At 35.2% G+C, this 22,315-nt stretch overlaps 1 protein-coding gene across 2 annotated transcripts in view; it reads right to left on the bottom strand.

The window, feature by feature from the left end:
• Window positions 1-18,563, bottom strand: part of LOC121382798 (cytosolic purine 5'-nucleotidase-like) — a 57,416-nt gene extending 38,853 nt beyond the window's left edge. Inside the window, exons 1-2 of one of the 2 annotated variants that reach the window (XM_041512412.1) lie at window positions 18,500-18,563; window positions 17,729-17,896 (exon numbers count right to left, since the gene is read on the bottom strand). In XM_041512412.1, the coding sequence (XP_041368346.1) occupies window positions 17,729-17,862 (134 nt within the window). In that variant the 5' untranslated portion in view covers window positions 17,863-17,896; window positions 18,500-18,563. Of the gene's footprint in view, window positions 1-291; window positions 2,741-17,728; window positions 17,897-18,499 lie in introns of those variants that run through there. The other variant, XM_041512413.1, reaches the window with a different exon arrangement.
• Window positions 18,564-22,315: the final 3,752 nt, after the last annotated feature.

Genomic DNA, 22,315 nt, shown 5'->3' on the forward strand with positions numbered 1-22,315 from the left:
CAGGGCTAGCTCTGGCACTCGCCAACTGCGAATTTTGAAAGCAGTTGGCAAATTTTAGTTTAGTTTATAATTTCAAGTAATAATTGACATTTTTATGAAAATAACTGACAATTTCTTCAATATTAGAAGTCTAATAGACAATTTGGCGAATTGTTTTGCTCACTCAGAGCTAGCTAGAACTATAATAGTTTAAATGGGAATATTTTAAATTAAATAAAAGTATGAATATACTGAAAATCAAGTACAAATTAGCTCACATTTCATGTGTAATGATTTAGTACAATATCTTACCTCAAACCTGGTGTATTTTTGTTGTCTGCCATTTTAATAAGTTAACATGTATCCTTCTAATAAAATTTGTTTTCTGTGGTATTGTAACAGTTGCACATCCTTATTATATATTGTTCACATTCTTACACAATTACTAACTTGTAGGAAAAAGCCTTTCCCCAAAGTGGGCTGCCATGCTTGAGCCGATGTCACACATGAATAAGAACTGCAGTGTAACTTGAATGTCAAAAGCAATATATTATGCTACAGTGCAACCCACTTATTTGCATACCGCTTAATAGAATAGCCCTGCTATAAACATAGGAAGTCCCTGCACCGTTCCGTTTACATAGCCGCTTGTACAAAAACACCCGGATAATCGACTACCTGTTATTAACATATCCCGCTTATTGTCACAGCAAAAACACTGAATTCCACGTGCCAAACACAGTTAATTGATTAACTTGTGGCTTATCTGCCAACTGGCCTTGAATAACAAGTCGTATTGTTTTAAGCCAAGACCGCACCGTGATCATGCTGAATACATTGTGATTATGCTGAATACATTGCCGCAAGTATAATAGCCGGCACGACTGTTTACACCTGTAGCGGAAGCGATCACTCTCGATTAATTAAAACCTTTATTGTGAGGAGGGAAACTAACATATGCAATAGATATCGTTATCTCCCTATCTGCTCAAGTGTCTTGTTTAAATTAGATGTTTATTACTTAACAAACAACACTTACATAATGAGTAGACCTATCATATCGGTTGCGCAGTCTGTGTAATGAACGTGTTAGACCCAACGCACGCAATGCATTCATTACGAAAATGAGTGTGAAACGAAAACGAACTGATTTGTCTCTCTCCCAAAAAATAGGTGTTATCGAAGAGCTTGATAAAAATGTTTCTCAATCTGACATCGCTAGACGTTTGGGAATTTCACAGTCCCAGGTTTCACGCATAGCGGCAAAGAAATCCGAAATCTGTTTGCAGTGGGAACGGAATGAAAATCCGGACAGAAAAAGACGTTGTACCGGAAAAGATGCCGATGTACAAACAGCTTTAAAAACATGGTTTACAGAAGCTCGCAGTCACGATGTTCCACTTTCAGGACCAATTGTGGAAGAAAAAGCAAAGAAACTGGCTGAAACGCTGAATAAACCTGATTTCAAACCAACGAACGGGTGGCTATGCAGATGGAAGGAAAGAAACTGCATAGTTTACAAAAAAAGCTCATGGAGAGAAAAAAGATGCAGATTTGCCGGCCACAGACAATTGGGTGAAAGGACAACTTCCAAAATTGCTTGAAGAGTACAGTCCAATGCCGATGAGACTGGAATATATTTCCGAGCAATTCCAGAGAGCACCTTAACTTACAAAAGTGAAAAATTAAGTGGTGGGAAAAAACAGAAAGAAAGAATTACGGCTCTCGTCGCCTGTAACATGTCTAGGACAGATAAAAGACGCTTAATGGTGATCGGGAAAAGTAAAAACCCATGCTGTTTTCGTGGAGTAACAGACATTCCTGTTGATTATCAAAGCAACGCAAATGCATGGATGACAGGGATCTTATTTAGACAGTGGTGTTGTGATTTGGACAAAGACATGCGAAAAGAAAAGAGAAAAATTGTCTTAATTGTCGACAACTTTTCTGCGCACCCAGCTGATGCTGATGCAAAGCTAAAAAACTTGAAACTTATTTTCCTGCCTCCCAACACTACATCATTGCATCCAGCCGTGTGACCAAGGGATCATTCGCAACCTGAAGTATTTCTACAGACAACAGATCGTGAATAGCATTTTGACGGAAATTGACAGTGGTCAAGACATACAGGTCAAAACGTTTGTAAAGAAAATCACGGTTTTAGATGCAATACATATACTGAACAAATCATGGGGTCAAGTGAAAAAAGAAACATTAGTGAACTGTTATCGGAAAGCCGGATTCCAATCAGCTGATTGTAACAGTGGAAACGAAGAAACTACGTCGAGTGACATCACACCGCCAGACGCAATCGACCAATCAGAGTTTGACACGTATGTGAACGTTGACAATAACCTTCAATGTTTTGGAATGCGAGCCGACGAGGAGATTTGTGCCGATGTTTTGCAGGCTAAACCGTGTGAGCTTGAAGTGCCAGAAGATAGCGATGATGATGATGATGTCGATGACAGCGACGAACCTGTGCTTACTGCATCCGGGGCACTGATGGGAGTAAAGGCACTGAGACGATATTTGGAGTGTCATGGTGCGCTGAACTGACATTTTTTATGCATTCGAAACACATATTCAGGAAATTGTTAGAAATTCAGTCAGCCAGAAGAAAATAAATGACTTTTTTAGCAAGTAGTAAACGTGCAAGCAATATATTAACCCCATGTAGCTGTAAAATACATTGTTTATTACATGTACAAACGTTTTATTGATGTTTTGTTTTTCTTTATACATGCATATGTACTTGTAACTTCGTAATAAAATTGTCGGGTTTGTTTACAAGAGTTACTTCCCTTGAATTTATTATGGCCAGGCTTTTAGCATAGCCCGGATATTAACATTTTTTTATTGGGCAATTAGGGTATGCAGTTAAGCGGGTTTCACTGTACTAACAAATGAAATACAATCATTTGTTACACTATATGTGGAAGAAATACCCATGGGATATTTTTGAAGCCGTGTGAATTGTGTCATTGGAGAGGTCTCAGTTGGGGGGTTTTATTTGAGGAGGTGAGAGCTAGGTCATAAAGCTTCCCGTTTTTTGTTGTGTTTCTTTTTCACTCATTGAAGAAATATCTGGTAGATTTATCTGATTCTTCTATACATGTAGGTCCAGGGATTTATCCAGGATTTTTCATCAGTCTGATGGGATTGGGAAACCGGCCTCGGTGGTGTCATGGTTAAGCCATCGGACATGAGGCTGGTAGGTATAGGGCTCGCAGCTCAGTACCAGCTCCCACCCAGAGTGAGTTTTAACGACTCAGTGGGTAGGTGTGTAAGACCACTACACCCTCTTCTCTCTCACTAACCACTAACAACTAACCCACTGTCCTTTTTGTAAAATATATTTCTGATGAGGTGTGTTTATCAGCTGAATGTTTTAGATCATGGTATTTGCAGAGCTCTGTTTAATTAAAAGATGTAACTAAATTTAACAATAATTGGTGGAAATATTGCATGCATGGACGCATATGTTCAGGTGGGCAGAGATCAACTGTACTGACCAAATCATTTTCAATGCTACAGCAGACCCACTTGTTAAAAAGTAACTTCATATTTAATAAAAGCTATAAAGAGTACTTTATTAATTACTGATGACACGAAATGTAACAAACAATAATGTCTACAGCTAAGTCAGCTTGCCAACTGAGAGGAATTGATGGATTAATTATACTTGGTTCTAAAACAAAACAGGCTAAAATAACCATATTTAATAAAGTTATTACAGCAGTTAATGGCAATTATAAATCAGCCCTCTATGTTTACTTTTCTGTCCAGGAGCCAGATGACACCTACTTCCACTTTTTTAGGTGCCAAATAGCAAAATTAGGAGCCATGTTTACATACCTTCAATACCGATAAAATCTGAGGGTATGTATGTATGTATGTATGAACATAGTCACATATATGTATATGTGTGTGTGTGTGTGTGTGTGTGTGTGTGTGTGTGTGTGTGTGTGTGTGTGTGTGTGATTAATTGTGTGTGTGTGTGATTAATTGTGTGTGCATGTCCTATATACGAAACACAAAATATAGTATTTAAATTAATTGATCTATGCTGTTATAAATATGTGGTAAATAGAAATACAATTATTTTCCTCTGCTTTTTAACTCATGCTTTAATATGCTTTGATGTGACCGTATAAAGTGTTTTAGTCACCCCCCCCAAAAAGGGTTGCAATGTAGAGGCCTGTAAATATATACTTTGTTATCTGCACAATATTCTTTTTTATTTATTTACATTTGATACAAGTACAGCTTTCATCTACAATTAACCAACAACACAATCATGTATAAGAATCATGTGAACCATTTATAATCAGTACCCCTGCCTGAACTAGCTAGGACTGCCTACCATCTTTTCCTGAAGTCGAATTAATTACACTCAAAATACCTTGACCGATCATTTGGAACACTTCAGTTAATAACCATACAATTTCCTCAATCTGCAGCTCTAGGTAGTACTAAACCAAATAACTTCCGGCTGGGTCAAAGTGCGAGGTGCACCGAACTTTTGATAGAGAAGTGAACACCACAAGTCCTGTGATTGGTTATAAATGTGAGTGTGTTGGTTGTAAAAAATAATAGTTTTATCTGGGTAAAAGAAATGTGCAATTTTATTTCATCTAGTACCAATGTGTCAAGTAGCCTTGTGCTTGAAACATGTATGGGGTACCTGTAAAAAAAAGTACTCGAATTTTGTGCGAAACTAGGGTAGTCATAGACGCTACCCGTTATCTCAGAAACGAGCAGCTTGACCCCCATTTTTTTCTCATTCACTTTAAGTGTAAAGGGTGGTAGTATTTATATCCGTGGCGTTTATGTCGGTTGATACGTTGCAGGTAGGAGTTTTAGCCACATATGTTACTATTGTCGTCTATGGGATTTGATTTGGTAGTATACACCCTATAGCACATATTCAGTGCATAATAAAAAATATGATTTTGTCATTTTATTTAATTAAACTAACTGGTTGATAAATTAGCCATCACTCGATCATGCAAGTTCACAATGACCTTGACCTTGACAATAATCTCTGTACATGGCTCTGAATGGAGTTTGAATCAAAGTTAGCACTGAAGAAAAGTTGGTTTTGGCCTATAATTCATACTGTAAAGATTTCAATAATTTCTTTTTACATGGTACTTGACTTGCCATATACAACTGCTCTTAAATATGGTATTATATATAGGCAACCTGAACTAAGATTTTAATAGCAATTTATTTTTATATTAAAAATAGCATGTGCCAATAGTGGGTTAATGTCTTTAGTTTCCATTAACATTGTTAATTTTTTATGTATGAAATTCTGAAAACTCAAATTTGTAAAGAAGTTGATTTTTATTGTCATTTTGACATATTTATAGGGTGCTAAGTTATATTTTAGACAAATTTGTAGTTTTATGCAAAATTTAAAGTAAATTTGAAGAAAAACTTTACCAAAAACATAATTAAATTTGTTGTCACTATTGTGCCTTCTGTTCTTATTTGTACATAACAATAAGGTTGTTAAAACATATACTTAGATCTCCAGATCTTTTTTAATAATCACTTAGTTAGCTCTCATGAAAAGCATTTTGAGTTTATACTAGATTCAGAACCAATTTTTTCAGATCTGATTATCTGCCTTGGATTAAGTTGATAATTTATTTTATTGTTAAAGCTGTATTACCTAATGTTACTAGCTAAATAAAATGCTGGATTACAGATTGTAGGAATACATCTAATGTACATATTGTATTCATCCGGATTAGAAACTAATGCAAGAAAATAGATGTTCGGGTAATTTTGTCATTTAAAAATAGTTTTTTTCAGTAATTAATCAAAAATAAATGTGTTAAAGCTGCATGATTATTCCAGATATCACAACTATTAAAACCTCCAACTACAGTAGGCTATAAATAAAATATAGTCAGGAATATTGGTGGCTGCCAATAGTTTTGATGGTTCATTATGAAAATCAGCATGGCCGATGGATTTCAAATTCCCACACCTGGTAACTTGAAGACACCCACACCCAGCATACAGGATTTCCTCCCAACACTAATGTTCAGGACATTAAGTCATTACTTCATACAGGTACAGTCATGTTTGTGTTTCCTTCCTCAGACAGTGTATTTTTTTAATACTGATATTTCTTTGATGTGCCTGTTAAGGTCTTCATAATCTAGGGGTCAATCAAGTGCATGTGTTTTAATGGAATTCTTTAAAGGGGTAGAGGTACTCTGACTATCTTTGTTGTCTCTACATATATACCTGAGTACACACACCCAACTGAAAGTAAATATCTTCAGGAGTTTTATTTTAAAACATTTTGTTGTTTAATATGACATATTGCATTTGTACAAAACTATATGCAATATATATGCTTTTTGAGGTGTACATTATATTAGGTTGCACTGTAGAAACAACAGCTTCAGTGAGGTTGTCAGTTTATGTCAGAATACACCAGATCCTGGTTGTCATAAAGACACATAGCTGGACACTTTTTGAAAAATGTATGTTATCAGTATAGGTAGTACTAAACCTAATAACTTCCGGCTGGGTCAAAGTGCGAGGTGCACCAAACTTTTGATAGAGAAGTGAACACCACAAGTCCTGTGATTGGTTATAAATGTGAGTGTGTTGGTTGTAAAAAATAATAGTTTCATCTGGGTAAAAAAAAATTGCAATTTTATTTCATCTAGTACCAATGTGTCAAGTAGCCTTGTGCTTGAAACATGTATGGGGTACCTGTAAAAAAAAAGTACTAGAATTTTGTGCGAAACTAGGGTAGTCATAGACCCTACCCGTTATCTCAGAAACGAGCAGCCTGACCCCCATTTTTTTCTGATTCACTTTAAGTGTAAGGGGTGGTAGTATTTATATCCGTGGCGTTTATGTCGGTTGATACGTTGCAGGTAGGAGTTTTAGCCACATATGTTACTATTGTCGTCTATGGGATTTGATTTGGTAGTATACACCCTCTAAATAATCTGAGTCAAACCATAGGGAAATTATGCACAGTAATGTTCATTTTCATAAGTAAGCCATAACAGAAATACCTGACAAAAAGACTTTCAACAGTTGTCACCATTAATTTTGTAAATAGTGTGCAATTTGCTAACAGTAGCCAAAACTGGGTATAGATATTATTGCGATGCCAGCTGCAGCATACATAAATTGTACTGCATTGCTAGCCATTACTCAATGATATTAACAATAATAAACTTACTCCAAACTCCAGTTTTTAAAATTATTATTGCTTTCAGCATTGACCTGAATGCTTAATTATAAGCTGTGTGTGACACATGTTGTTTCAGTTAGTAAACTAAGGACTGAATTTAATTACCAAGTGGTATGTTGACATTTCAAAAATGCCTGTTGACTTGAAAATCCATGTAATCAACACTATGGTCGGTGGATTTTATTCGGTATTAGACAATTATAGAAAGACAAAGGACTCTCTAGTTATGCATGGCATGTGTCTTGAAAATGTTGTAGCAGGCACTTGTGTACGTAACAGAATTAAAGGGACTGTCCAGAGTTTTCTGCAATTATACATAGTGGATTTGCACAAGTGTTTTTTAATATGGAACATTTTAACTGAGTCTATGTTAATTGGTATATGTCAAGGCTCTGCAAGGTTAATATTTTACATGTTAAAAATTATGAGTAGCGAATTCTGTTTATCCTACAACACTTTTAAAATAACATTTTCATGCAATATTTAGTAAATTACAGTATTAAAGTAGCCTCCATCGGTAATATGACGTCATCACGATTAGCACAAATATTACTTGGATGTCACGCACTTCAACTAAATGTTATGAATATATATATATATACCTTTAAATTTGCATACCATTATTAACCGGGTTAATACACTAAATTATCACATGGGCTTATGAGATGGATATCATGGGTACTTGTTATGAAAAGTTTGTTTTGTTTAATGACACCACTAGAGCACATTATTAATTAATCATCAGCTATTGGATGTCAAACATTTGGTAATTCTGACTCGTAGTCATCAAAACAAATCTGCTACATTTTTCTTAATGCAGCAAGGGATCTTTTATATAGGTGGTTCGATCCTGCGATGCAAGCATCTCCAGCAATCACTCAACCAACTGAGCTAAATCCTGCTCCGGGTAAGTTATGGGATAAATACATTTATCATATAATATCTTACATTTTCAGTGCAATCAAAGTATATGATATTTTTCAGATCACATATATGTACTTTAAGAATTTGATAACTATGCAAATTAGATGTAAATTAGTCGAGGTCTCGGCACTAGGTTTATTGACATTTAAGCAAACGTACTTGAGTGACAATCCATAATTGACGTATGCATTCATAGTCATCAAATAAACACATTTCAATGGCAATTTGACACTGAAAGCTGCCCAGTGTTCAGAAAACTAAAAATGTTAGGCATAACTTTATTTTGATGTAAGGACATCCAAAATGACATAATTCGAGTTTGACATCATTTCCATTCAAAAATACACCACGCCACATATTCTTACGTCATTTGAATATCTAGTAATGGCGGACTGGAATTAAAAGTTGTGTGTACAGTTTACAAAAACATGTTGTATTAAGCTTGAGCTTATATGATAAAGAGATTATTACCCTCGTGTATTTCGGTATCGTCAATATCATACATGTATATTAGGAATAAAAATAATGTATTATGCGAGCCTCTGGCGATACCGAAAAACACTCTGGTAATAACCTCTATGTATGTCTTTGATAAACAGAGCTGTTTTAAAAACTAAAATTACATATCAAAATCAAACAAATTGTTTAGAATAATTGGTGCCTGTATATTCAATGTGTTTCTGGTCATCCTAATGTGTGTAGCATGGCTAAAACTTCACTTTACTTTAGTGCTGCAACGATAAACCGGTATACCGCGATAATTGATCAGCTCGATACGAACCGCGGTACAGTTTTGCGTATCGCGATTTTTATACGCTATTTTTTTCCTCGTATCTTATTTGACTTGAAATAGGCAAACAAACAAACAAAAACCACATGATTTTATTAATTAGTGATGACAGGAAATGTAACAATCACTTCAAGCGTAGTCGGCTTACTTGTTGGCATACAAAGTGATAGGTCGGTTATACCTGGTTCTAACTTCTAAACAAAACGTGTCAGAAGTCCAATGAAAATAACCAGTTAACGATAATTACAAATAAATGTTTTGTTACTTACTCATTATCATTCATTGTTCATTTACGTTGGAATACGGCTACGGCTATCATCTTCAAAGAAATAAAACAACAAGTGAGAATCACACATCGCTGTTTTTCACTGAAATCGGAATACTTCGGCCGATCGTTCAAAACAACTCGGCCAATAACCTCTGGTTCGGTCGATCTGCCGAAATATTGCGATTCAATACGTACATTTCCGTGTCAAGCGAGCAGCAACGGAAAAACCCGATAGCAAGGATTTCCAAATGTGACAATTTAAAAACAGTTTGACACCGTCACACTGGTGTTCTAGTAGACTAGTATTTTGTTAAAAAATAAAAATGACCAAGAACATTATGCAACTAATAAATGTCGTGGTTTATATAATCATTTAGGTCTATGATGGAATGAATATTACAAATATTTCGATTTATATACTTAGTATTACTTATTTAACTCAAACTAGCTATGTCAAGTTTTATTCACAAAAAACGCGTGCAACAATTATTAAGCAACTGACCATCAAAGAAACGTCGACGTGTTTGATGTTTGTAATGATGGGTTTAGCCTGACAGCTGAAACTAATAAAGATCATTAATAAGTTTATGCATTCTGCTTTCATTTAAAAAAAACATCCATAAACATTAAATTTAAATAATATCAACTATATTGCAATACATATTGCAATACGGTTTCTTATATCGCAATACGGTTTTGACCGTATTGTTGCACCCCTACTTTACTTACCAATACATAATAATGTACATGTAGATATTTGTTGTAAATACAACTTAGGTATTGGAAAGAAAGAAAGAAATGCTTTATTTAACGACGCACTCAACACATTTTATTTACGGTTATATGGCGTCAGACATGTGGTTAAGGACCACACAGATTTTGAGAGGAAACCCGCTGTCGCCACTTCATGGGCTACTCTTTTCGATTAGCAGCAAGGGATCTTTTATTTGCGCTTCCCACAGACAGGATAGCACAAACCATGGCCTTTGTTGAACCAGTTATGGATCACTGGTCAGTGCAAGTGGTTTACACCTACCCAGTGAGTCTTGCAGAGCACTCACTCAGGGTTTGGAGTCCGTATCTGGATTAAAAATCCCATGCCTCGACTGGGATCCAAACCCAGTAACTACCAGCCTGTAGACCGATGGCCTAATCACGACGCCACCTGAGGCCGGTACAAAGGTATTGGAGGTAAAATTTAGTTTTAGTTTATTGAAACAATCAAGAGATCAGAAACACTGATATTCGAAACACGAAAATGCATTTCATATGTAATTTTACAAGCCTTAGTTTTTGAAAAACCCAGGTGAGTGAAAAATCTCTCTTCAAAATGCTATTTAAGGCAAGTGAAAACCAAGCATTATTAATATATGAAGTAAATTGGTAAATGTAATGACTTACATGTATGTTCAGTTTAGTTCATTAGTGTAGTCTGAGTGTAAGAGTGTAGGCAAAGATGTTCTGATTGGATTTTTACTGGTGTATGTCTTTGAAGTTGTCTATTAAACCTATATTTTTCGATTTGCTATCAAAGTAAAGTGATCTACAAGTCATATATATTGAAAGCTTGCATGGAAATTTCACGACATTTTAAAATTTTAATGGACTGCTATCAGCTACATAACTTCATAAGGTATGAAAACTGCTCATTTTGTAAATTATATATATATATGTATGTATATATATATATATATATATAGTGCCAACAAAACATACAAAATTATTCTATGTGCATGCTGAGTGCAACATGGATTGTTTTTCTGTTTCGTCGGGTTGAAATTATGTGTGCTGTACGTGCTATAGGGGTGTAAAGATATATACTTGAATATTCAGTGCAACGAACAGCGATCTATATTGTAGTTGCATTCGTATTCGTCACTAGCTGAACCGAATACACAAATACATATATGCAATGCAAACTGTACAATTTATGTCTCTAATTCACACTAACCTAAAACACAATACCGATTTGATTGTTTTGATATATATATTAATGCCCAAATCGGTCTTGTATTATTCGACCAAGCGCATAGACCAATCGTTTTTTATTCAACCAATTCAACTTGACAGTCGTACCCTATATTTACCTTGATTTCACTTCTGTCAAAAAACGCCCATTATTAATCAGTTTTTACCTTTTAAAAAATATTGTTCTTCCTTTCTGCAAAACCTTTTCACTTTTATATTCATATTCGTCACCTCATATTCATATGTATTATATTCACCACCATGTGTATTTGTTACACCCCTAGTACGTGCACTATCACACTCACGTATCTTAAAAATGAAGGTATCATTTAAATTGTCATTAAAATTAAAATTATATTAGCATCAAACTCAGGATTGTCTCTTTAATTGTGCTTCTAAAATTAGAATGTTAGGCATACAGTGTAACTTAAAAATGTTTTAATTTTGAGACCTGCTTTTGTAAGTAGCATCAAACTTTAAGCTGCTTACAGACCAAGCTTCTAGCTTATGGCAGGGGAGAAATGGAAAATATTTCACTAGCCCGCCAGACCAGAACCAACTAAAATGTACTAGCCCGGCAGACTAGCCCAATATTATTGTTCACTTCAAATGATATATACATATTTTTCTCTTCTTTTTTTTTAATAACAAAAAATTAAGGACAATTGCTAAGTGATCAACATCATGTAGCAAACGAAAACAAGACCCAAACCGCGACTGACAAATCAATAAATGTTGAAATACTCTGATAAATACTAAGTTTTTCAAATTTTTAAAATATAGATTTACAAAATTCAAGTGACATCCTGAAATTTTTTAAACAGAACAATCTATTCAGAAAATACCACAAATTTAATGCAAGAACAAAATATGTATATAACAAATTAAATTCGTCAGTCAGAAAAAGACAGATCGCCCGTCAGACTGGTAGTTGCATTTTTTAACTTGACCGTCAGAATTTTAACTCTCATTTGGCAACCAGGCGAGTACTTTTTGCAGCCCTGTTATGGTAGCCCCACTTCCATGACTAGTGATATTTAATGTTGGGCAAGTAAATAACTACTACTGCCATGCCCGACAAGCTAGTGAAAATAGTTGTCAAATGTTGCATTTTAGTCTATTTTGTAAATATGAATATCCTGCCCCAATTCCCACCCAAATTTCAGTGTTTTTAAGCTCTATCTCCCTGTTTAGGTGACATACATGTATCTGCATGATTATTACTATTAGTAAAATTGTATTTACTTGAAGTAAAGTAGGGTTAGAGAATTTATAATTGTAGCTAGTAAATTCTCAAAATTACTGATTCCATGGCTAGTGGATTTTATAAGAATTCTAGAAGCCCTGCAGATACTTAAACTAACTATTGTTGTTTGCTTAATTATTCTTTAATCAATAGCATTTTGTTTGTCCAGTTAATTACGAACTATTAAAACAATTGCATATGTATAGAGTGATTCGGGAGTCGAAATTTCCCGTTAAAAAGTATATTAAAGGAGGGGACAATTAAGGCATTTGGCCTGGTATGCATGTTCAATGATATACATGTATAATGCACATTATTGCTTAATATTAACAAGTATAATCGTATAGTTAATTAATAAAACAGTTAAATGTGACGGCTATTATATAAAGGGCGCAGCCATTTTGTACCATCCCAGTGAATACGCCCTCTGGTGAGCTGGTGGTTTCGTAATACCTAACGTATCACGTCAGGAATTATAGTCTTCGAACTGAAGAAGGGTCATTCCATGGTATTTGGTCCATGGGTGTGGAAATTTCAAAATGATCTGTTAAACAAAGTTTTTATTATAGCTTAAAGTTAACACCCGTAAGCACATACAAATATACTTTTATTGCCAATTTACTATTTTTATGGGTTTTAATGACGGTTTTATTTGAAAAAATTATTTTTGTAAGCCAGGACGTGACATTTGTTTTTTTGTAATATTTCATTACTGTTATGTTAAATTTAAAAATTAGGTATCAGGACATCATATCTAAAATATACTGCATATGAAAATACTACTTTCCTTTCTTTCATATCGTAATTAGCATATTAAATTATTTTTCAAAATATATAATGTCACGTCCTGGCTGATTTGACATATAAAAGTTAGTTTTATTTTAAAACTATTTTTCATAAATAAAAATCCTTGTTAATTCTCCTTATTTTCAATGTTCCAAGTATAAATAAAAGGTATAATGATGACTGGTTGTATTAAATGATTAAAATAAGCACCTCAAACTTTGAGCCTGGACGTGACATTGAGCCAGGACGTGACATTCAAAATAGCATGTTAAATTGAGTAAAGATTAAAAATGTATTAAATCTCTCTATATAGAGAAATTGGCAAAACTGACTAGATAATGCACATGTACCTAAAAGTAATTAATTTATTTTGTAATATTTTTGCTCTCACCATCAAGAATCAGAAACTTGAGAAACTGAACGTTCGGAGGAGCTAGCATATTAGAATATTTAAAGCGGCAGTATCCGGAATATTTTTATTATTTAAGCATATAGAACAGAAAATCCAATTACGTTTGATGCATATATGACGCCGCACTCCGCATTGGTTACACTACGCTGGCTTATCCAGGTCAAAAACAAAGCCAGTATTTCGAAAGTGGGACACTTTTGACGGGCTCCTACCAATCTCGGTTTTCATTGGCTTATCACAAGTGTGGAATTCCCCAACAAGAGATCATGTGAGATTTCGCAATTTTTTTAACAAATTCAACTGTCTTGATTGAGGGGTCGTCTCATATCTCCAAAACATATTTATATCCATAGAGATATGGTACGTCTTTCCAGGTGTTGGTGGGTGGGGGATTTGCCTTGAAATTTTGACAGTGGCCAGCTGTTGGCATATGCGTTACATGTAACGGGGTGTTACTAATTATGTAACGCTCTAGGGGTAGAGGAAGAGGGTACTGTGTTCGATTTACGTAACATTTTTCAAGACTATATGTTATTTTTATTCATTACTTAGAAAGGTGTTTTTTGGAAATGCGCGGTCAGTCTAGGATCAATCCCCATCTGTGGGTATATAAAAGACCATGGTATGTGATATCCTGTCTGTGGGATGGTACATATAAACGATCCCTTGCTAAAAACAAATGTAGTGGGTTTGGGGTTATAGACTGTGTTGAGCGAAGTTTATATGGGGCCATGCTCCCCCAGAAAATACATTTCAATTCTTTTTAAGCTTGGGCAAGTAAGGGTTTTGATGTCCAATACCCTCCCCTTGCACATGCACCCGATTCCTCTGTAAAATTATATGTCAAAATTACCAAATGTTAGACATCCAACAGCAGATGGAAGGAAGGATAGGTTTTATTTAACAACACACTCAACACATTTTATATACGGATGTATGGCATTGGATGATTATTAAATCAATTTTTTCTAACTTTGATGTCGTTAAACACCCCTCCCCTAACTTTACCCATTCCAAACGAAAGAATATTTATTTGAATTTATCGATTTTAACACTTAAAATTAAGAAGTGAAAACATTCATTGTCTATTTTAGTATATTTTATTTTAAAAATATATACATGATTAATGTGTTACTAGTCTAGTATACAAACTAAACTTTGAAAGTTCTACTAACACTTTATAAAATATTAATTCTGAAATAGGAAAGTACGATTGTCGATAATACATTGTCAAGATCAAACCGGTTTAACGAAAGACTGTTGTACCATATCCTCCGTATTTCTCTTTTAATTTTTTGAGATGAACCCTACAATTTGAAATCGGCAAACGCACGTATTAACTGAAACTGATAACAGGCTGTCGTTTGTGCTTTGCCGAGCTATGGCGGCACAGGCGACGAATCAAGCGTATACTTTTGACGATCTCCGTTCATAGCGAACACACACAAGTTTTTTAAAAGTGCATTTGAGCTTGTATTTCATATTTGTACATGTTATAATATGGTAACCAGAGACTGTAATTTTAACATGGATTTATGTAGATCTATACAAATATACCATTATCAATTAATTCTATGCTTCTTTGTTTTGACCAAACAATGAATTACAAATAATCCACCAATTTAAAGAATATACCAAATGTTCCATTTTGTGAATCCAAACTGGTGTACACATACAATAAATACTGTGTCAGAGAATTGTTCAAATAGCGTGCGCTACAACAGCTTGCTCTGAATGTGCACGTAAAGCCCTATGACCTGACCATTGTTCAAATACAATGTGATGCTAAAAAAAAGTTGAAAAAGAAATTTTGACATGCACTGAGGTGAACATTCATAGGCAGAACTATAAATGAAGCTTTACTGATGCGGAACATGTGATTTATGAGAAATGTAGCCACATTTGTACAATCAATGTTGAGCTAAATGCAAAAGTTGATGCCGCAGCCAACGAAAAAGTTATACCTACATGTATACTTCATCTTTTTAGTTTGTACATGTATTGTAAAGGTAAGACAAAAATCACCAGACTTAGCAACATCAGGATAAACAATGTTGTTGACAGTATGGTCACTGGTTATAAAAGTATATTAATATATGAATATTGTATGAGAATGTTTTTTTTACATGACAGTTCAATTAATTAGGATTTTATGCACTTATTTTGATAATAAAAACACTTAAAACAAGTAAATATCATTGATTTCATAAACTAACAGTGTTTCATTAATAGTATTTGATATACATATCATTTATTACTTGTATAAGTGACCAATTACGTCGTCCCAAAGAAAAGAAAAGTATCACTTGGGTATCTGAGTGGTCGTTTTTGCTCGAACGTACCCTACCAATAGGCCTAATAATATGCATTTTTTCTTTGGATTTAAAAAAAATGAAAAATACTATAACTCCATTTCGTTCTATTGATGCAAATTGAAATATATTTAGTTAAATAGTTTATTATACTATCAAGTAATTTATGTTGTTTTACAAGTCATGTTGATGAAAGCGAAGCGCCTTGTCGTAAATTGGAGCGTTTGTTTACACTGTGCATAGAGGAGATGGACGGAGCCGACATCACTTCGCCCCAAGCTATACCACTGGACGTCACAAAAACAAAATAAAATGGCTGCCCCCAGTTAGCAGGAATAATCATGGTTTTTCAGAGTATGACAAATATTTTGAAAAGTCACTAGCCACAGGGCTAGTGGGTTTGTGAAAACCACTAGCCCACCAAGATAAAGCACTAGCCCAAATTCCTGATCAATTATAACTGGATTTTTATATAATTTTTGTAACATTACACATTTACGAGTATAACAGTAAAATAAAACAAACACTTAAATCATGTTGTAACTTTCAGTTTTTTGTCGTGTTGTACGTTTTGTCTTTTGTCAAGTGTGATCCATCGTCATTGTCCTGTTTTCGTTTTTGCCCCCCCCCCCCCCCCCCCCCCCCCCCGGGAAAAATAATTGAGCAAACTCTTGGTTGGTATCTAAAAACACTTTCAAAATAATTAAATTTAAATGAGGGTACGACAGTGTGACACACGGTAATAGATGGTTCAGTGTATTTGGTAGTTGGTTATATATTTAGGGCCTACTATTTATGTCGCCAGGAACGGTGATGCCAAATACAGGGCATTATCCCGTGTCAGACCGATATCAAAAGAATATAACGGCAACATCTAATCCGTTGTTAATTGATGAACAAAAAAGGTATTATCTTGTATCAGCAGGTGTGACGTATTATCCAAACCGCTACACGTAATAGGCCAAGCCGAGTCATTGCATATGCGGTTACCATTAAAGTAAATTGTTTTCCTGATTGCCGATAACCACATGTTAGCGAAGTGTTAAATTAGAAATCAATAGGTAAATAAAACAAACACTGAAATTCAAAGCAAGGCTGGGGTTTACTTGATTGAGATTAACCTGTCGTCGCGATTGGTGATTTCCAAGTTCTTAGCCTAAAACATATGTGCGAGATTAACTACCACGTGACGTGTCTAACCAATCAAAACACGCATGTCATTAGACTTTATTTCCTGTGCCAGAAACTTGAAAGGGAAAGGTAAACAATGCATGCTGTAACTGTGACGATGTAGAGATAGCATGTTACTGCAATTTGCAGACCTAGCTCAAGTGGATTATTATTATATACTGATTGCGTTGTTGATATTATTCGATGACAAACGTCACAATCAAATTTATTAAACGAAATTTCAGCCGAGAGAAAAAGAAAGAAAGAAAAAAAAACACGATCGAGCGATGATGAGAGGAGGGGGGGGGGGGCTAGTGGTTTTGCGTTTCTCACTAGCCCGAACTTAAAAACCACTAGCCACGGGCGTCGGGCTAGCAGATTTGTCGAACTCTGGGTTTTTTTAGTAACTCTAAAATTACGCGTTTTTAATTTATTAAAGTGTCAGTATGTGTTAGTGGTCCGGGTATGCATCTTTCCAACACATAAGGCTCTTGTTTGAGTTGACTCTACCTTTAAGCAATTTTTTTATATTTTCCGGGAGAGTATGAAACTTTGTTCAAAGAGATAAATAAAGCATTTGACCTTAAAACAATGGATTTTATGTGAGGGTGGAAAGGGTGGGGGTGCTGGAGTTACCTGTGATGAGGTTCCCTCTTATATATATGCGGTTGTGACACCATGTTGACATCAGATTTTACATGTCCATTCTTCACAGTTTCACCATTCCCAGTGTCCATGGTAACACTTGCAGCAGTTAGCGTCTCAGTCATATTGAATGATACTCAGCAGTAGGTAGTACCAATGCTAAAATATATAGATAAATTGTTCAATTTATATTAATAAAATGTATCAATAATACATGGAATACCATTCCAGTGAGACATTCTATTTCATAAACATCCTCCAAAAACACCTGCTTGCATCTCATACATCAAGTTTCTAGTCCTGTAGTGTGTATACGACTCATTACAACCAATAATGCAATGTATCTGTCGTGACCTTTACCTGATCAACTATTTTGAAAACAAAAACAATAAACAACATGCATCATGTTATCGTTATCCCTGTATGTTCGATGTTGTTTTTGAGCAGTGACAGATGAACTCAAACGAGCATTTCAAGTTTTAAAAACAAAATGACAACAAAACAAACATTTTAAGTAAATAATTCGGAGTTAACAGCAAGAAACTAGAATAATAGGACATTCTTAACAAAGCTGCACTGGGGTTAAGCCTTGAGATTAACCGATTTTATAAATATTTGTGGCAATACGAAATGGGTGCAGGGACACACTTTACAGTCGGATTTTTATATAATCAAGTCTATTCACACTGTAATTAGTGTGGGAATATCAACAAAAAATTATTAAAAGAATAGCATATTAACAATATATGCAAGTCCACTTACAAATCAGCAATATAAAGTTTATTTCTCTATCGTCCTAGGTCTACCTGTCAAATGTGAATGTGCAAAACAGCTGATCCATGTCAATGCGCTGTAATATTTGCAATAAAAAGAAAACAAAGAAAAATGGAACAGTTTATTCCATTTCGAAACTACTACAGAAGTAGTATGCACTATTTTTGCATTATTGTTACCTAGTTAAGTGATACTTAGAACAAATATCAAAAAAGCATAACGATCTACATTGTATCGCGGAATTAGGTTGCTGGCCACTTTGTACCATGGTAATTTCGTATCTGGCCTCAGATTACAGTTATCTTCCCATTTGGTTGTCGAAAATCCGGAAGTTTCACCGCGCAAGTAGTCTGCTGTTTGACTGTGATTATTTCATGGCAGACAGCTATGAAGTGGCAACTGTTTGACTGAAGTGACAGGGGATATCATGTAGTTTGTAAACATGTGTAACTTGCTGACATTGAAGACTTGTTTGTGGTAATTCTGGCCCATGCAAAAGTAGTGCTTTTTGTGTAAAATGGGTGTACTCCGGTCTGGTTTAGAGGGTGTGTCTGTTTAAACCAATATGCTGGGAGAAAGAGCTGGACAACAGGGGTTGTCCTTTTCAGGGTATGTGTCCCCCATGCAGGCAAAGGTACATACAAAACCTCACGGGCCTGCTGATATTAATAAAAATGTTATAGCCACTAAGGCTATATAGAAACATATAGCGAAATTAATTGTGGTCTGAGGCCATCTAATTTGGTTGTTTCGTGCCAGAGTTATTCGGACCACGGTTATTTAGTACCATTGCAAATGTTGTCCACTTCAGGTATATCATTCTGCTATGGAATATAGTCTCATACTTTGGAATCGTGGTCGTTTTGAACCTAATTCGCTTTATTCCTAAACGAGAAGGGTCATTTTAAGTGTGTGTATATATGTGCAGTCATTGCATGCTCACTTAGGAATAGTGGTTGTTTTGAACCAGTTTTCGTGGTTTTGCTCTATTCCAAATTAAGGAAGTTTTAATTAAACTGTGTAGCATATATTTTTTTAACATTATCCATATGCAAACGTGATCAATTTGAATAATCAATTAAAGTTTGCGTTGTTCCTAAACAGGGAAAGGTCAAAAATGTATGTATCCTATATATTATTTATAATAATTTATCTACCACTTGATATTCTATATCTGATGTAACCATTATATAATATGTACTTATTATGTTGTTTAATTTGTGCAACTGTATGATTCATATAATATGAAATAATTTAAGCGTATTCTATTTCTATTGGGTATTTAACGAGATGGCATGGAAATATTACTTATGAGAAGCACTTCAGTATGAAAGAAAGAAAGAAATGTTTTATTTAACGACGCACCCAAAACACATTTTATTTACGGTTATATGGCGTCAGACATATGGTTACGGACCACACAGATTTTGAGAGGAAACCCGCTGTCGCCACTACATGGGCTACTCTTTCCGATTAGCAGCAAGGGATCTTTTATTTGCGCTTCCCACAGGCAGGATAGCACAAACCATGGCCTTTGTTTAACCAATTATGGATCACTAGTCAGTGCAAGTGGTTTATACCTACCCATTGAGCCTTGCGGAGCACTCGCTCAGGGTTTGGAGTCGGTATCTGGATTAAAAATCCCATGCCTCGACTGGGATCCGAACCCATTACCTACCAGCCTGTAGACTGATGGCCTAACCATGACACCACCGAGGCCGGTCACTTCAGTATGATTGCAGCACCATATATAGGCCTAATAGTTAATGACCATACATTTTTATGCATATTTACGTTTTTGAAAAACAACAATGTTGATTGCTGTCAGTCCTTTTTTAATATCTTCACACCCTTTCTTTTTTTCAAATAAAAATTAATTGTTCCAAGACGATAAACAGTGAATAGGTTCACACTCCTGGTAAGCCGTCTGTAACTAATATAATTAGTCATGGTTTAAAAGTTCCAAAGAATGGTGTAGTCCATTTTGATGTAGGCCTAAGTCTACCCACGATATTTTAGGTTTATGTATTTTGCCGTCAAACGTGTAGCCTAACACATAAATTGTATAATATTGATATATAGTCAGAGAGCCATGGCCATGGCTGAAATATTTGGTCACGGTGAATCTTCTGCAATACTTTTTAAACCATTTTTTAATTTGAAGTTTATCATCTCAGAAGCTATATGAAATGATGGTCTGCTCTGCAAAATCCAGTGCGAACGAGCACATACATGAGCACCCTAGAATTTTCTAAAACTTGTTTATATAAAAGGTTTCAAAGTTGTTTGTGGAAAGTTGTATCTCAAATGATGCAAAATAACAAAATATGTTTTATAATAATAATATACAATAAATAGGCCTATGTATAAAAACAGACTTCGCATAGTTGATAACAAGCCATGTACAAAAGTTACTGGATAATTGAAGGGGGGGGGGGGGGGGGGGGGGCTGACCCACCAAAAACTAATATTTGGTGGAGGCAGTGCTCCTGCTTCCCCCCACCTCCCACTGCAAATACGTTTCACTTTAAATATATCTCATTCCACCATGCTATGGGTCAATCGTAATACACAGCGCCCACATACTTTATTAGTCCAGAGTGGCTGTCAATCACGCTGTACAGGTGTCATTTTCAACCAATTTACTACACAGTATATACATACTGAATTCCATTGAAAACGCACTACCTAATTTTAAGTTGTTGCTATGTGAGATTGTTATAAAACATACAATGCCCCAAACCTTTGTAACCAATTTTTGGATTAATTATTGCCTACCAGAAAATATCCAATTATACAAAAGCTGTTAAATGTTTCATTAGTTCTTATTATATTCTTTTAGTTACAAATCTTACTGGTGCGTTGTCAGTAGTTCAGTATATTTGGAGACATCACAGAAGGCATTTCACAATCCACTATGGCACAGTCTTACCCACTACCTGTTCATTACCTAGGAGCAGTATGTTGTAGTCTTTAAATTGTCATCACACATATACGCAATTAAAAATAACGAATGATGTTCTGTGTAAAAAAGTGCACTTACTTTGCTTTCTTTTACTTCTTTTAAAAAAAAACAGGAATGAAAAAGAATGTCAATGTACATGTATATAGGCACATGGCTCATGCACTGGGGAAAAGGACGTTGTTTAAGAACACCCAAACATATTTTAAACCACAGCTGTTTAACATACCAGTGAATGTGTTATCGTTAATTTATCTAGCTCTTGAGGGTAGAATCTGCCACCACACAGGCTACTCCTGCTATTGAATAGCAGCAACAATGTTAACCCGCTTTCAATAGCAACAATGTTAACCCGCTTTCAATAATATTCCAGTTAAATACATAGGTGCTGACAGGTTTCTTCCTGTAGTGCGTGTATTAGTAGTGAATAAGCAAAATATTTGTTACTGGTGAACTCGAAAATGATCAATGTAAAGGTATTTAGCGTCCAACTTAGAATTCTTGTATTAGAGCGGTTATCTTTATCTACCGTGTTGTGGTCGGCTATTCCGTGTTTTCGCCTTAGGATAACCTCGGACTGAGAGAGCAATCATAACCGTACAAATGTCTGTCTATCTCTCAAACAGCAGAGTACTCGGACTATTAAGAAGGGAGAGAGAGCAATCATAACCGTACATATGTCTGTCTAGCTCTCAAACGGCAAAGTACTCAGGCTATTAAGAAGAAACATGCTACATTTTTCCATTGGTAGCAAGGGATCTTTTATATGCACCATCCCAAAGACAGAATTATCACATACCACAGCCTTTGATATACCAGTCGTGGAGCACTGGCTGGAACGA

Source organism: Gigantopelta aegis, chromosome 10, assembly GCF_016097555.1.
Source record: "Gigantopelta aegis isolate Gae_Host chromosome 10, Gae_host_genome, whole genome shotgun sequence".
In the NCBI taxonomy this organism is placed as follows: domain Eukaryota; kingdom Metazoa; phylum Mollusca; class Gastropoda; order Neomphalida; family Peltospiridae; genus Gigantopelta; species Gigantopelta aegis.